This window comes from Crotalus tigris, unplaced genomic scaffold (genome assembly GCF_016545835.1).
Source record: "Crotalus tigris isolate CLP2741 ecotype Arizona unplaced genomic scaffold, ASM1654583v1 scf7180000022970.308977840:1548163, whole genome shotgun sequence".
NCBI lineage: Eukaryota > Metazoa > Chordata > Lepidosauria > Squamata > Viperidae > Crotalus > Crotalus tigris.
In genome coordinates this window covers 286603-301878 of record NW_024099557.1, presented here as the reverse complement: position 1 = coordinate 301878, position 15276 = coordinate 286603, and the positions used below count along the sequence as shown (strand labels likewise).

The 15276-nt window shown below is 44.8% G+C and overlaps 1 protein-coding gene across 2 annotated transcripts in view; it reads left to right on the top strand.

The window, feature by feature from the left end:
* CELF5 (CUGBP Elav-like family member 5) overlaps positions 1–15276 on the top strand; it is a 94645-nt gene that overhangs the window by 50186 nt on the left and 29183 nt on the right. For both annotated transcript variants that reach the window (XM_039319317.1, XM_039319316.1), the window contains exon 3: positions 12534–12582. In XM_039319317.1, coding sequence (XP_039175251.1) covers positions 12534–12582 — 49 coding nt within the window. The remainder of the gene's footprint in view (positions 1–12533; positions 12583–15276) is intronic.

Below are 15276 nucleotides of genomic sequence, written 5' to 3'. Positions count from 1 at the left end.
ATATTGGAATACTGCTATCATGTCCCCCCTTGTCCTTCTCTTCGTTAAACTAGACATACCCAATTCTAGCAACGGTTCCTTATATGTTTTAGCCTCCAGTCCCCTAATCATCTTTGTTGCTCTTCTCTGTACTCTTTCTAAAGTCTCAACATCTTTTTTACATCGTGGTGACCAAAACTGGATGCAGTATTCCAAGTGTGGCCTTACCAAGGCATTGTAGAGTGGCATTAATACTTCACGTGATCTTGATTCTATCCCTCTGTTAATGCAGCCTAGCACTGTGTTGGCCTTTTTGCAGCTGCAGCACACTGCTGGCTCATATTTAGGTGATTGTCTACTAGGACTCCGAGGTCCCTCTCACAGTTACTACTATTGAGCATGGTGCCACCTATGCTGTACTTGTGCATTTGGTTTTTCTTGCCTAAATGTAGAACCCACTTATTTCTCGCCAGATGCCAGGTGGGCATGGCCCACTGGATGGGCGTGGCCGTGGTCATGGCAGATTGGGTGGATGTGGCCAAACTGGGCGTGGTCACCTTGATGTTGCTCGTGGGGAGGGACGCCTGTGGGGGCCGAGTAGGTTGGGGGAGATTCAGGGGGTTTCTGACAAGTGGGGCGGTGGGCGGGAGGCTCATCCTGCGGGATGAGGCTGGGCAAGGCGAGGCAGGGCGGGGGTGCCATTGTCGCAGGGCAAGGTGAGGCAGGGGCCGGGGCGGCTGCTGCCTGACACCATCAGCCCCCCCCCCCAGAAGCCAGCAAGTGCATGGGGGCCGACAGTGTCCGTCAGCAGTCACAACCTGCCGGCCCCTCGACCAGCGCACTCTGGAGCTCCACAGTTCGCCCCCAGCAGTTCAGAGAAGCCGCCTCTGAGCTGGCCGGCCGGCCGACAGCTGAGGAGCGATGCAGTGGGTTGCGCCCGGGAAAAGGAGAGCATGCAAGGCCAGGAGGGATGGGATGGGGGGGGAAGGAGGGAAACCAGCCATGCTGGGATGCATCCAGCCGCATGGGAGCTTGGCGAGTTAGCGGGCGGCTGGTTGAAGAGGGACGGTTGCCATCTCCAAGGCATGGTGCGGGTGCCCACAGAGAGGACTCTGAGTGCCGCCTCTGGCATGCGTGCCATAGGTTCGCCACCACTGTCCTATTCCATTCTGGAGAAATGGCTCTCCAGACTCTTCTTAAAAACCTCCAGGGATGGAGCGCAGACAGTTTCCAGAGGGAAGCCGTTCCACTAGTTAATTGTTCCGAGGAAATTTCTCCTTAGTTCCAGGTTGCTTCTCTCCTTGATTAGTTTCCACCCGTTGCTTCTTGTCCTGCCTTCAGGCGCCTTGGAGAATAGCTTGACTCCCTCTTTTTTGGGGCAGCCCCTGAGATATTGGAAGACTGCTATCATGTCCCCCCTCGTCCTTCTCGTCGTTAAACTAGACATACCCAATTCCAGCAACCGTTCCTTATATGCTTTAGCCTCCGGTCCCCTAATCATCTTTGTTGTTCTTCTCTGCGCTCTTTCTAAAGCAGGGGTCCCCAACCCCCGGTCCGTGGACCAGTACTGGGCCACGGCATGCCATAACTGACCCCAAAATTTATGTCGCTAAGACAGACATTTGTTAAGTGAGTTTTGCCCCGTTTTACGCCCTTCCTTGCCACCGTTGTTAAGTGAATCACTGCAGTTGTTAAGTTAGTAACACGGTCGTTAAGCGAATCTGGCATCCCCCATTGAGTTTGCTTGTCAGAAGATCGAAAAAGGTTAATAATAATAATAATAATACCCCCAGTGAGGCACTACCTTGACGTGGTTGTGGGGCTTGTGTACTCTGAGGAAGATGAGAGCTATGCCAGAGGTTCAACCATACTGGACAGGTCTCATCAGAAAAGTCAGACAAAGAGTGTCTCTCCCATAAAAAATATGGTGAGACGTAAATTGCAGAATGCCATACTGGCTCGGACGTCGCCCGGGTTAACAAGGTCCGCGCTAGATATCGGAGTTCCTGGATATCTGGTGAAAAATGGGTTACAGGACTCAGGACTGTTGGCTGAGCAACCAGGGCCAGCAGCTGCAGAACTACTGGAAGAAAAGATGTTTACCCGTCGCAGATACACAGTGATTGAAAACAAAGAAATAATGATCTGTTACTACAGATCAAGTCCAACAAGAAGAGGATATCTAAAACGACAATTGGCATTGACAAATTCGCTATTAGTCAATTGCAAAAGGCAGCCTTATTAGGAACTGCTTCCATCCTGCGACGATATCTGTAATACCATCAAACATCCACATCTGCCTATCCCAGGTCCTGGGTAAGGACTCAATAGGTAGACAAAATGCCAAATCCAGTCTGAACATCTGGCTGACTGCGATGATCGATAATAATAAAGTTGGAAGGGACCTTGGAGATCATCTAGTCCAACCCCCTGCTCAGGCAGGAGACCCTATGCCATTTCCGACAAATGGCTGTCCAGTCTCTTCTTAAAAACCTTCAGTGTTGGAGCATTCACAGCTTCTGGAGGCAGGTTGTTCCACTGGTTAATTGTCACTTTCAGAAAAAAAGTCATTTATGAACATTTTTCACACTTACGACCGTTGCAGCATTCCCGTGATCAAAATTCAGACACTTGACAATTGATTCATATTTATGATGGTCTCAGGGTCACATGAACCCCTTTTGTGACCTTCTGAAAGGAAAGTCAGTGTGAGAAGCCAGGATCATCTAACAACCAGGTTACTAACTTATCTACTGCAGTGATTCTCTTAACAAAAAAGAAAGGTAAGAAAGGTGGTAAAATTGGGCAAAACTCACTTAACAAATATCTCATTTAACAACCGAAATTTTGGGCTCAATTGTGGTCGTAAGTCGAGGACTACCTGTACAGAAGCATTAAAAAAAAATCCCTTCCCCTTTACTTGGTGGCTGTCAAGCTCACCCACATGGGACTCAGATTTGTTATTTCTTTGTAGGTAAAGTTTACACACACACAAACACACACAAGGAAATAAAATATCAGTCCCAAATTGTCCCACACCAAAAATTTCCTCCGGACATATGAAAACTATTTATGGCAATGAATGTTACAGACTCTTAAAACATGAAAACAGTAATCTAAAATATACCCAGGACATCTAAAAATATGAGAGCAGCGAAGTCAAACATATGTTGCTAAAAAATAAAATGGGGAAAAAACCCCAGCAAGGAGCAGCAATCAAAGCACACTCCTGCTAAATGCCAGCTATAAATACTTTTCCAAAGAATTTGGGAATAAGTGAAATTGGAAGGGCTGTTTTGAAAATAACAGAGGCCTGGCTGGAATAGGGTGGAGAATTTTTAAAGGCCGGCGTGCAATTACAGCAAAGTCCCAGCTTCTAATTTCATCTTGTAAGTTAAATGACTGCAGTGATTCACTTTTTTCAGTGCCGGTGTAACTTCAAACAGTCACTAAATGAATGGTTGTAAATTGAGGCGTAACGGTAGCTTGATTCAAAGCTTGATGCCCTGTGATGTACTGATTCCAGCTAATTGAAGGTTACAAACAGACCTGAGAGTTTTATAGTATATAGATCATGGTAGGCAACCTCGGCTCTTTTTATGACTCGTGGACTTCAACTCCCAGAATTCCTGAGCCAGCCATGCTGAGGGGAAAAGGAGAGGTTTCCAAGCTGAGCCATTCTGGCTCAGGAATTCTGGGAGTTGAAGTCCACAAGTCATAAAAGGGCCAAGTTTGAAGAGCCCTGCTCTAAAGGTACAAACCAGTAGTTCCACTGGATGTAGAGTTGGTCTATAGCAGGGGTGGGAAACCTTGGCTCTTTTATGACTCGTGGACTTCAACTCCCAGAATTCCCGAGCTAAAATGGCTCAGCTTGGAAACCTCTCCCTTTCCCCTCAGCGTGGCTGGCTCAGGAATTCTGGGAGTTGAAGTCCACGAGTCATAAAAGAGCCAAGGTTGCTTACCTCTGGTATAGATGATCAAGTGTCCCTTTTCTCAAATACAGGTAGTCCTCAATTTATGTTCATTTAGTGACCCTTCAAAGTTACAACAGCACTGAAAAAGTGACTTAGGACACTTTTTCACACTTATGACCATTGCAGCATTCCCATGGTCACGTGATCAAAATCCCGACACTTGGCAACTGGCTCATATTTACGACGCTTGCAGTGTCCCAGGCTGATGTGATCTCCTTTTGCGACTTTCTGACAAGCAAAGTCAAGGGGGGGAAGCCAGATTTACTTAACAATTGTGTTACTAACTTAGCAACTGCAGTGATTCACTTAACAACTGGCAAGAAAGGTTGTAAAACGGGTCAAAACTCACTATACCATTTCAGACAAATGGTCATCCGGTCTCTTCTTAAAAACTTCCAGTGTGGGAGCATTCACAACTTCTGGAGGCAGGTTGTCCCACTGGTTAATTGTTCTCACTGTCAGGAAGTTTCTCCTTAGTTCTAGGTTGCTTCTCTCCTTGATTAGTTTCCACCCGTTGCTTCTTGTCCTGCCTTCAGGCGCTTTGGAGAATAGCTTGACTCCCTCTTCTTTATAGCAGACCCCCTTGTAGCAACCCTAGTACGACCACTCCTAGAATACTGCTATCATGTCACCCTACTTCTTCTTTTCTTTAGACTAGTCACTAGCCAAACCCATTTCCTGCAGATTAGTTTATAGCAGGGGTCTTCAAACGTGGCCCTTTTATGACTTGTGGACTTCCTCAAGAATTCTGGGAGTTGATCCAAAAGTCACAAAAGGGCCAAGTTTGAAGACCCTCTGATTTATGACTTCAAGTGTACTAAATGAAATAGAATATTGGACTGATATTTTGATGGTTAAGTTAAAACCTAATGACAAGCATGTTATATGAAACAGCTAATGGGGTTAAGGACAGTTTGGGAGTTATGATAGTGGTATGATTGTGATTTTTCTTTCTCTAGTTTTTGCAGGTGATTGATGCCAACAGGAGAAAATAAATGGGGAGCTTAGAGGATAGAGAAATGTAGGGCCAATTCTGGGAGTTGAAAGTCCACCCACCTTCCATTGTACTAGATTGTCAAAATAGTCATCACTCTGTATATCTCCTGTTATAATCCTTATCCTAAGTTTATTGGGGGGGGGGGGAATGATTGGATAATTTTTGTAAGAGTTTTTATTGGGTTTTTTCCCCATACATTCAGTAATAATTTTTCAACAAACGTGCTGTCTGAGTTTACATTCGCTAATACATATTTAATTCCTAATTCTTTATTCTTTTCTCTAGCCATCGATAAAATAAGTCCCAAGTTTGATAATATTGGATGATTTTTGATGGAGTTGAATTTTCAATCTTTAGGGCACAGAGAGTCTTTATATTTCATTTTCTGTTTGATCTGTCTGGGAACTGGTTTATTCCAGTAATTCAGCAAGGGGGGGGGGACATTGTTTTCTTGCCTGGTTCAAGGTCAAGTTTTCATAGCAGGCGAAAGAGCATGGACAAATTTTTAATGAAAAACAAATACTGTACTAGGTTGCTAGGATGTTGCGGGTTGCAATTTGCTAATCTTGGATTTAGAGAAGTCGTTTCCTGCTGCTTTCTTTGGTCTTTTTCCTGTTCCAAGTTTCCAGACTCCTGGATCTCCTGACAGTGTCCCATCCAAGATCTATATCAGACTTGGAGAAATTTATTCACTTCAAATAACTCGTCCTGGCCAAAATGTAGTCAGAGCGTGCGAGTAAAGATCAGTTTTGCCCATCCTGATGTCCACACGCCTTCGGGCCTTCAATTTCTCTCCCTACCACCTGGACTCTGGGCAAGAGTGATGGATCTTATACAGCTAGTCCTCGACACAACTATTCATTTAGCGACCATTTGAAGTTACTGTAGCACTGAAAAAAGTGACTTACGACTGCTCCTCACCCTGATGACAGTTGCAGCATCCCCATGGTCACATGATTACTATTTGGGCCCCTTGGCAACCGGCATGTTAGAGCAGGGTTAGGCAACCTTGGCTCTTTTATGAGGAATTCTGGGAGCTGAAGTCCACAAGTCATAAAGGGGCCATCCAGCCATACTAGCTCAGGAATTCTGGGAATTGAAGTCCACAAGTCATAAAGGGAGCCATAATTCCCCATGCTGGCTCAGGAATTCTGGGAGTTGAAGTCCACAAGTCATGAGGGGGCCATAGTTCCCCCATGCTGGCTCAGGAATTCTGGGAGTTGAAGTCCACAAGTCATAAAGGGAGCCATAATTCCCCATGCTGGCTCAGGGATTCTGGGAGTTGAAGTTCACAAGTCATAAAGGGAGCCATAATTCTCCATGCTGGCTCAGGAATTCTGGGAGTTGAAGTCGACAAGTCATAAAGGGGCCATCCAGCCATGCTGGCTCAGGAATTTTGGGAGCTGAAGTCCACAAGTCATAAAGGGGCAGGAATTCTGGGAACTGAAGTCCACAAGTCATAAAGGGGCAGGAATTCTGGGAGTTGAAGTCCACGAGTCATAAAAGAGCCACAGTTGCCTACCCCTGTGTTAGACCATCCCACAGTCACGTGATCAGAATTTGGGCCTTTGGCTACCAGCATCTGATCAAAATCCGGGCACAGGGCAACTGGCATGTATTTATGACAATTGCAGCGTCCTGGGGTCATGTGAACCCCATTTGTGAGTCAATGGGGAAAGCCGGATTCGCTTAACGGCGGCAAAAAAAGTCTCACTTAACAGCCGCTTAGCCATGGAAATGCTGTTCCTAACTGTGGTTGTAAATCGAGGACTATCTGTAGTCTAGATAGAGCGTTCGATAGCTGCCATAGTGATTGTCGCATATGCCATAGCAATCAGAGGATTGTTTGATTCGAGGTGCGTCAATGTTGCCACCCAAACAGGCAAAAAACATTTTGAATTTGAAAAATTTGCAAAAACTGGGATTGTCCTAGATCGAATCTGAGTCTGCAACCCCCTCTTTCACTCTTCCCCTTCCTCCCATCACACTCCCTGCCTCTCCAGAGAGAAAAGTTCCCCCCTCCCCAAGAAAATCCAGTTGCCACGGCAACCCACAAATGTCAGGCCCCTGTGGTGCATAGCTGTTACCACGGTAACCATTTCTCCTTTTGGGGGTTTTGAAGACAACAGAAAGAGAGGCCTTCTTGAAGAGATGGGGGGTTTGGGGGGGTGGGGGGAGTGGGGGAAAGACCAGCAATTTTGAGGGAAATAGGAAAGGATGTGAAGGCCTGAAGGAGCCATTTTGCCCCGGACCAGGGAAGCCACGTGCATTGTGTTCTTAATTTTAGCAAAGAAAGAAAGAAAAAAGGAATCGGAAGCCTTAGTGGTTTCTCTTTAAGGAGCTCCCTCTCGCCCACTCATTTTATACCATTTGTCCCCGGCAAAAATGCTTCCTTTCTTTTTCCTGTGAGGATAAGAGCCGAAAAGACCATTATTATTAAGGATGCCTGTGCAGTGCATTAGACAGCAGAGACACTCCAGAGACCTGCGTGTGTGAATGCGTTGGTTTGTGTATGTCAAGAGTGCATGGTTGCACCCACAAACACATGCGTGTGTCAAGCCTAAACCAGGGGTAGGCAACCTTGGCTCTTTGATGACTCGTGGACTTCAACTCCCAGAATTCCTGAGCCAGCATGGCTCAGCTTGGAAACCTTTCCTTTTCCCCTCAGCGTGGCTGGCTCAGGAATTCTGGGAGTTGAAGTCCACAAGTCATAAAAGAGTCAAGGTTACCTACCCCTGGCCTAAACCATTGCAAACAGATTGATTGATTGACGGATGGATGGAGGGAGGGATGGACTGATTGCAACGATCTGCAAGTGCGCCTGATTCACTTAACTCTCCGCAGAAAATGCTCTTACGGGTAATCCTCAATTTATGACCACAACTGAGCCCAAGATTTCTGTTGCTAAGCGAGACAGATTTCTGTCGCTAAGTTGTTAAGTGAATCACTGCGGTCATTAAGTTAGTGACATGGTTGTTAAGTGAATCTATCTTCCCCATTGACTTGGCTTGGGAAAAGGGGATCCCATGAGCCCAGGACACTGCAACCGTCATAAATGTGAGTCAATTGCCAAGTATCCGGATTTTGATCACATGACCGCGGGGATCCTGCAATGGTTGTAAATGTGAAAAATGATCATAAATCACTTTTTTCAGTGCTGTTGTAACTTTGAATAGTCATTAAACCAGCTGTTGTAAGTTGTGGACTACCTGTATTTAGGATGTCTCCAAGGATTGTATTATAACAGGGGTCTTCAAACTTGGCCCTTTTATGACTTGTGGACTTCAACTCCCAGAATTCCTCAGCCAGCGTGCCTGGCTGAGGAATTCTGGGAGTTGAAGTCCACAAGCAGAGGTCTTCAAACTTGGCCCTTTTATGACTTGTGGACTTCAACTCCCAGAATTCCTCAGCCAGTGTGCCTGGCTGAAGAATTCTGGGAGTTGAAGTCCACAAGTTATAGAAGGGCCAAGTTTGAAGACCCCTGTATTATAATAACAACCTTTACCACTGTTCCTCAGTCTCAGCCGTTTTAAGATGGGTGGACTTTAGCGCCCAGAATTCTCCCAGCTAGAGGGATTCTGGGAGTTGAAGTCCACATCTCTTGAAATATGCTGGCTGGGAAATTCTGGGAGTTAAAGTCCACCCATCTTAAAATGGCAGAGATTGAGAAAGATTGACCTAAGTGATCAATTAAATTTAAATTAAAGCTTGGTAAGCTGCTTACCCAATATTAGTCTGGATATATTTCTTGACTGCTGGTTCCTTTACTGTTGATGACGGATCCTCAAAGACGGAAGGTCTTTACCACTTCAGTATGTTCATTGTCAATTCTAAGGCTGGTTGCCGTCTCTGCTGTCACTCATCCTGCTTTTTCCCTCTGCTCCTTGACTTTTCGTAGTACAGCTTCAAATTCATTTGCATTTTGAACTCTCCAAGGACGGTGATCAACAAGAGTAGTATTTGTCTTTAAAAACACATATATGACACATGGGCAGAACTGCTTGACTTTTTCTTACACATGGTTTGATTGCCAAATTTTAAAATTTAATATGGCCGAGATGATTCTGCCACTTCCAAATTCCTGGATTGTACATGAATATTAAATATTTTCTGTATCTTTCCTCCAGCAAAATTCCCATGGCTGTTCCAAAGGAGAAGATGTCCCTTCTTCATTTCCTGGAACCAAATCATACCTTTGAGCCACAAGAAAATCACTTTGGCTCTTCCTCCCTCCCTCCCTCCCTCCCTCCTTCCTTCCTTCCTTCCTTCCTTCCTTCCTTCCTTCCTTCCTTCCTTCCTCATTTTTTCTCCCTCCTTCTCTTCATCATTCCCTTCCTTCCTTCCTTCCTTCCTCATTTTTTCTCCCTCCCTCTCTTCCTCATTCTTTTCCTTCCTTCCTTCCTTCCTTCCTTCCTTCCTTCCTTCCTTCCTTCCTTCCTTTCCTCCTTCCCTCCATTTTTCTCCCTCGTTCCCTTCATCTCATTCTTTTCCTTCCTTTTCTTCCTCCCTCCCTTCTCTCTCTCATTTTTCTTCCCTTCTTCCCTTCCTCACTCTCATTCTTTTCCTTTCTCCTTCCCTTCCTCCCTTCCTTCCATACTGTTATTCTTTTTCTTCCTTCTTTCTTTCCTCCCTATCTCCCTTCCTTCTTTCTTTCCTTCCCCCTTTCCCTCCTTCCTTCCTTTCTTTCTCCCTCCCTCCCTCCCTCCCTCCCTCCCCCCCTCTGAATTTAGTTTCATAAAGATGAAAAATAACTGAAAGCCAGGCTCATTTGTGCAAGAGTGGACAAAGGAGGACTAGGTTCCTTTGCTGAAGACTAGGCTAGCAAGCAAATCGAAAATTATCTAGTGGCTTCTTAAGAACTCTGGATGGAACGATAAATGCATAACATAGTCTGGCTCTTGTAAAATGGGATTGCATAAGAGATGCTAAACTCCATTCAGATCAAATCACCCTTGTTATAATCGCAGACCGGCGTACAAAACTCAGCTCTCTTAGCATGGAGTCAATTGCATGTGGAAGCTTAACTTTGGTGCCAGCTTTTTAGTGTTTATGGTTTTAATAGATATATGTGTTGTGCTATTTTATGATTGGTGTTGCTTTATAGTAATTGTTGGTTAAGAGCTGCCCAGCGTTTGATATAAGTTGGGTGTCTATATAAATGTTTTAAATAAACTTACCAAGGATTTTAAGGAGCATCGTAGTGCTATGCCAAGAATGATGGTTTATTACAGAAGGAAAACCCTTAGCAACCCCATTGAGAGGGTATGTTTGGCAGCTGGAGAATATTAAGCTGGCTTCCTAAGCTGCACTAGATCCCAGTTTGTTTCTGGGGGGAAATTTAAAAGTCTGATTATCACCTTCAGTGGCACAGGGCCAGGTTATTTGCAGGACTGCCTTCTCCTGGAAACTAGCTGCCTGTCATGCCAGATCTGATATAGGGAGTTACAGTCCAGTTCCTTCCCTTATATATTGCCACCTAGTGCAATGTTTCTCAATCTTACCAATTTTAAGACCCATCGTTGCTGGTTGGAGGATTCTGGGGGTTGAAGTTCACACATCTTTAAGCATGTTGGCTGGGGAATTCTGGGAGTTGAAATCCACCTAACATAAAGCAGGGGTGTCAAACTGCCAGATGCATCACGCGGAAGCCGTGCCCACCCCAGCTCCGGCAAGCTGAAAAAAGACACGATACGTCATGATATATCACATGACGCGGCGTGTTTGACACCCTCTGGCTTAAAGCATGCTGGCTGGGGAATTCTGGGAGTTGAAATCCACCCATTTTGGAGTTTGCTGGCTGGGGGAATTCTGGGAGTGAAAGTCCACAAGCCTTAAAGTTGCTAATTAGTGGGACCTAGATGGGGTGGGACCTAGAGAAATTAGTGGGACCTAGATGGGGTGCCTTTTTCATAGCAGCCCTTGCTTTTCTTCTTGAAATCTATCAGCCTTGCTACCCCACTGAACCTTACCGAAAGCGATAAAGAGTGTTTTTCTCCTGTAGGTGATGATATAGTACAGTTTGTGCCTGGGCATTACAAGATGGGGAGGACGTATCAATCTTTCCATCAAATAAATAAATAAATAACAGGACAACAGGGTTGAAAGGGACCTTGGAGGTCTTCTAATCCAACCCCCCCCCCCTCAAGCAGGAGACCGATGTCAGACAAATGGCTGTCCAGTCTCTTCTTTAAAAACCTCCTGTGTTGGAGCACCCACAGCTTCTGGAGGCAAGTCGTTCCACTGATTAATTGTTTCTCACTGTCAGAAAATTTCTCCTTATTTTGGCGGTGGTTTGCTTTGAAAACTTGCCATTTCCTTCCTGAATGTTTTGTTACCAGGCTAGGTAACATCAGCAGCGGGATGTTGGTAGAAGTGTCTTGTCCTATCCCTCTTTAGCTTAGTTAAACAGTTTAGCTTAGTTTAGCATGCTAAAATCTGAATCCCAAGCAACAAGTATTTTCCATTATTTCAAAATTTCTCCTCAGTTCTAGGTTGCTTCTCTCCTTGATTAGTTTCCATCCGTTGCTTCTTGTCCTGCCTTCAGGCGCTTTGGAGAATAGGTTGACACCCCCCCCCCCTTCTCTGTGACAGCCACAATAAATGGAGGAAACAGACAGGAAATGTGGAACGGAGCATCCCACAATGGGGCAGTCTAGAAGCCTGAATATATTCTGAAAATTCTGACCATAACATTTTTTTCACACCCCAATTGCTGCTGATATCCTCCTTACAAATTTACAAATTCCAGTTTTGGTCACCAAGCTGTAAAAAAGAAATTGAGACTCTAGAAAGAGTGCAGAGAAGAGCAACAAAGAGGATCAGAGGACTGGAGGCTAAAACATATAAGGAACGGTTGCTGGAATTGGGTATGTCTAGTTTAATGAAGAGAAGGACGAGGGGGGACACGATAGCCGTGTTCCAATATCTCAGGGGCTGCCCCAAAGAAGAGGGAGTCAAGCTCTTCTCCAAAGCGTCTGAAGGCAGAACAAGAAGAAGCAACGGATGGAAACTAATCAAGGAGAGAAGCAACCTGGAACTAAGGAGAAATTTCCTGACAGTGAGAACAATTAATCAGTGGACCAACCTGCCTCCAGAAGTTGTGGATGCTCCAACACTGGAAGTTTTTAAGAGATTGGACAACCATTTGTCTGAATTGGTATAGGGTTTCCTGCCTGAGCAGGGGGTTGGACTAGAAGACCTCCAAGGTCCGTTCCAACTCTGTTATTCTATTCTATTCTATTCTATTCTATTCTATTCTATTCTATTCTATTCTATTCCATTCTACTCTATTCCATTCTACTCTATACTCTACTCTACTCTACTCATTTCTATTCATTCTTATTCTATTCTATTCTATTCTACTCTACTCTACTCTACTCTATTCATTTCTTATTCTATTCTATTCTATTCATTTCTTATTCTATTCTATTCTATTCTATTCATTTCTTATTCTATTCTATTCTATTCTATTCTATTCTATTCTATTCTATTCTATTCTATTCCATTGCTTAGCATTTCCGTAGCATTGCCAAATGCACAAAGCCTGCCTAAACTTTGCCCTTTCTCTTTCTCGCTCCCTGCAGATGGCCCGGCCGATCCAGGTGAAGCCTGCGGACAGCGAGAGCCGTGGAGGTAGTTGTCATCTCGCCTTATTTCTGATGGATCAGCCTATTGGAAAAATCTTCTTTCAGGTCGTTGAAGCTCTGATTGACAAAGTTCAGGACCTCCTGGGGCATGGAGAAGACTGAAATATAGTAATAAAGCAGGGGTCTTCAAACTTGGCCACTTTAAGACTTGTGGACTTCAACTCCCAGAGTTGAAGTCCACAAGGCTTAAAGTGGCCATGTTTGAAGACCCCTATTCTAGCGGTTCTAGCGTGGCTGGCTAAGGAATTCTGGGAGTTGAAGTCCACAAGTCTTAAAGTGGCCATGTTTGAAGACCCTTGCAATAAAGTGAAAGAATTTGGGTTGGACCAAGAGAGAATGAATGGAAGTGGGCAGGTTAGATCCAGAGAGACTTAAACTGAAATTTAGTAATTGATGGGAGGGGCAGAGAGGGACGTGTCAGGCTAAACCAGAATTGCACGACAGTGAGATGGGCATCCTATCCATAAATAAAATAAAATACAGGTAGTTCTCGAGTTACGACCACGATTAAGCCCAAAGTTTCTGTTCCTAAGCGAGACATTTAATTACGTGAGTTTTGCCCCCATTTTACGACCTTTCTTGCTTGTGGAATTACCACAGTTAAGTTTAGCAACACGGTTGTTAAGTGAATCTGGCTTCCCCCACTGACTTTGCTTATCAGAAGGTCGCAAAAGGGAATCACGTGACCCCCCCCCGGGGACACTGCGACCGTCATTAAATATGAGTCAGGTGACAAGCGTCTGAATTTTGATCCCGCCACCCTGTGGATGCTGCAACGGTCATACGGGTGAAAAATGGTTATGGGTCACTTTTTTCAGTGCCGTTGTAACTGTGAACGGTCACTAAATTAATTCCTGTAAGTAGAGGACTTTCTGAATAAAATAAAATAATAATAAAAAATAAAATAAAAGACTAAAATATAATAAAATAAAATAAAAATAAAAATTAGATGCATATTTGTCCCAGAGGGTGTCATATGAATCCAGGAGTTATGATATGTAAACCAAGTTTTGTAATGAATCTGGTCAGTTTGAAGCCACCTAATGTGGCTTATTCAATAAACCATGGCTAAATTTTGGTTTGGCAGATTATGCAATGCCAAGCCTCTAGGCATGAAAGCTTTAGGCGTGAAAGCCAGCTGGGTGACTTTGGGCCAATCACCAGGAGATGGTGAGTTCTAATCCCGCCTTAGGCATGAGAGCTGGCTGGGTGACTGGCCAATCACCAGGAGATGGTGAGTTCTAGTTCTGCCTTAGGCGTGAAAGCCAGTTGTATGACCTTGGGCCAATCACCAGGAGATGGTGAGTTCTAATCCCGCCTTAGGCATGAGAGCTGGCTGGGTGACTGGCCAATCACCAGGAGTTTTGAGTTCTAGTTCTGCCTTAGGTGTGAAATCCAGTTGTATGACTTTGGGCCAATCACCAGGAGACGGTGAGTTCAGATTCCGCCTTAGGCATGAGAGCTGGCTCTTTCTCAGCCCGACCTACCTCACAGGATTGTTGTTGTGGGGAAAACAGGGGGAGGAAAATTTGCCAGATATGTTCGCTGCCTTTAGTGATTTGTAAAAACAATAATGGCAGATACAAACAAAGAAATAACTATTCCAGATGGACATTATCCCAGGGGCTTTTCAAAGAAGAAAATGTCAGTTTGAGATTTTAAATCCTGGTGCTGCTTCAGTCCTACCCAATTTTGCCAAGAAGGGCCCAGATTGTGTTCTTTCTTCCTTTCTTCCTTCCTCCTTGCCTGCCTGCCTCCCACTCCCCTCCATCAGATCTGCCTTGCCTGTCCCTGGCATACGGACAACACACGGACAACACACCGTGTTCAAATATAACCATCTTTTCTGAAGCTTATATAGACATTTTAATTGCTCTCTTGGGATTCCTGTTTCTGGCTGCCTTAACTTGCTGTTGGCCGCCCACAGCTTACCCCTTTCTCTTTAGCTGGCCTGACCTGCGATCCAACCTGAAACACACAAAACAGAAACGGTGACAATTCCTTTCTGAATATTAAAGGCCTCAGTGTTGTTGAGAGTGGTAGGTAGGAAGGCATTGAGATGGGATATTTGGGGGATTTTGAAATTCTGCACTGGGTGCCTCCCCCAAAATGGCTGCCAAGAGATGGCACAGCCATGCTGCCAACCCTCCCAACTTGGTCCGTTAGAAAAGAAAAGATTCTCAAATCCATTGCTAACAAAAGGACACTTTACTAAGGTTGCAGAAGAAGCAAAGCCGGATCTGAAGTTTCACATCCAGAGCTTTTGGTTAGCGTGCCTGGCTGAGGAATTCTGGGAGTTGAAGTCCACAAGCAGTGGCCTTCAAATTTGGCCCTTTTATGACTTGTGGACTTCAACTCCCAGAATTCCTCAGGCAGCATGCCTGACTGAGGAATTTCTGGGAGTTGAAGTCCACAAATCATAAAAGGGCCAAGTTTGAAGGCCTCTGCTATAAGTTAACCAAGGAAAAGGTGGAGAGAATGGAAAAGCTAACCAAATGCTTTGGATGTGAAACTTCAGATCCGGCTTTGCTTCTTCTGTAACCACTTGGCTTTACAAAGTGTATTTTTGTTAACAATGGATTTGAGAATCTTTTCTTTTCTAACTGATCAAGTTGGGAGGATTGATAGCATGGCCATGCCATCTCTTGGCAGCCAATTTGGGGAATGCACCCAATTTGAC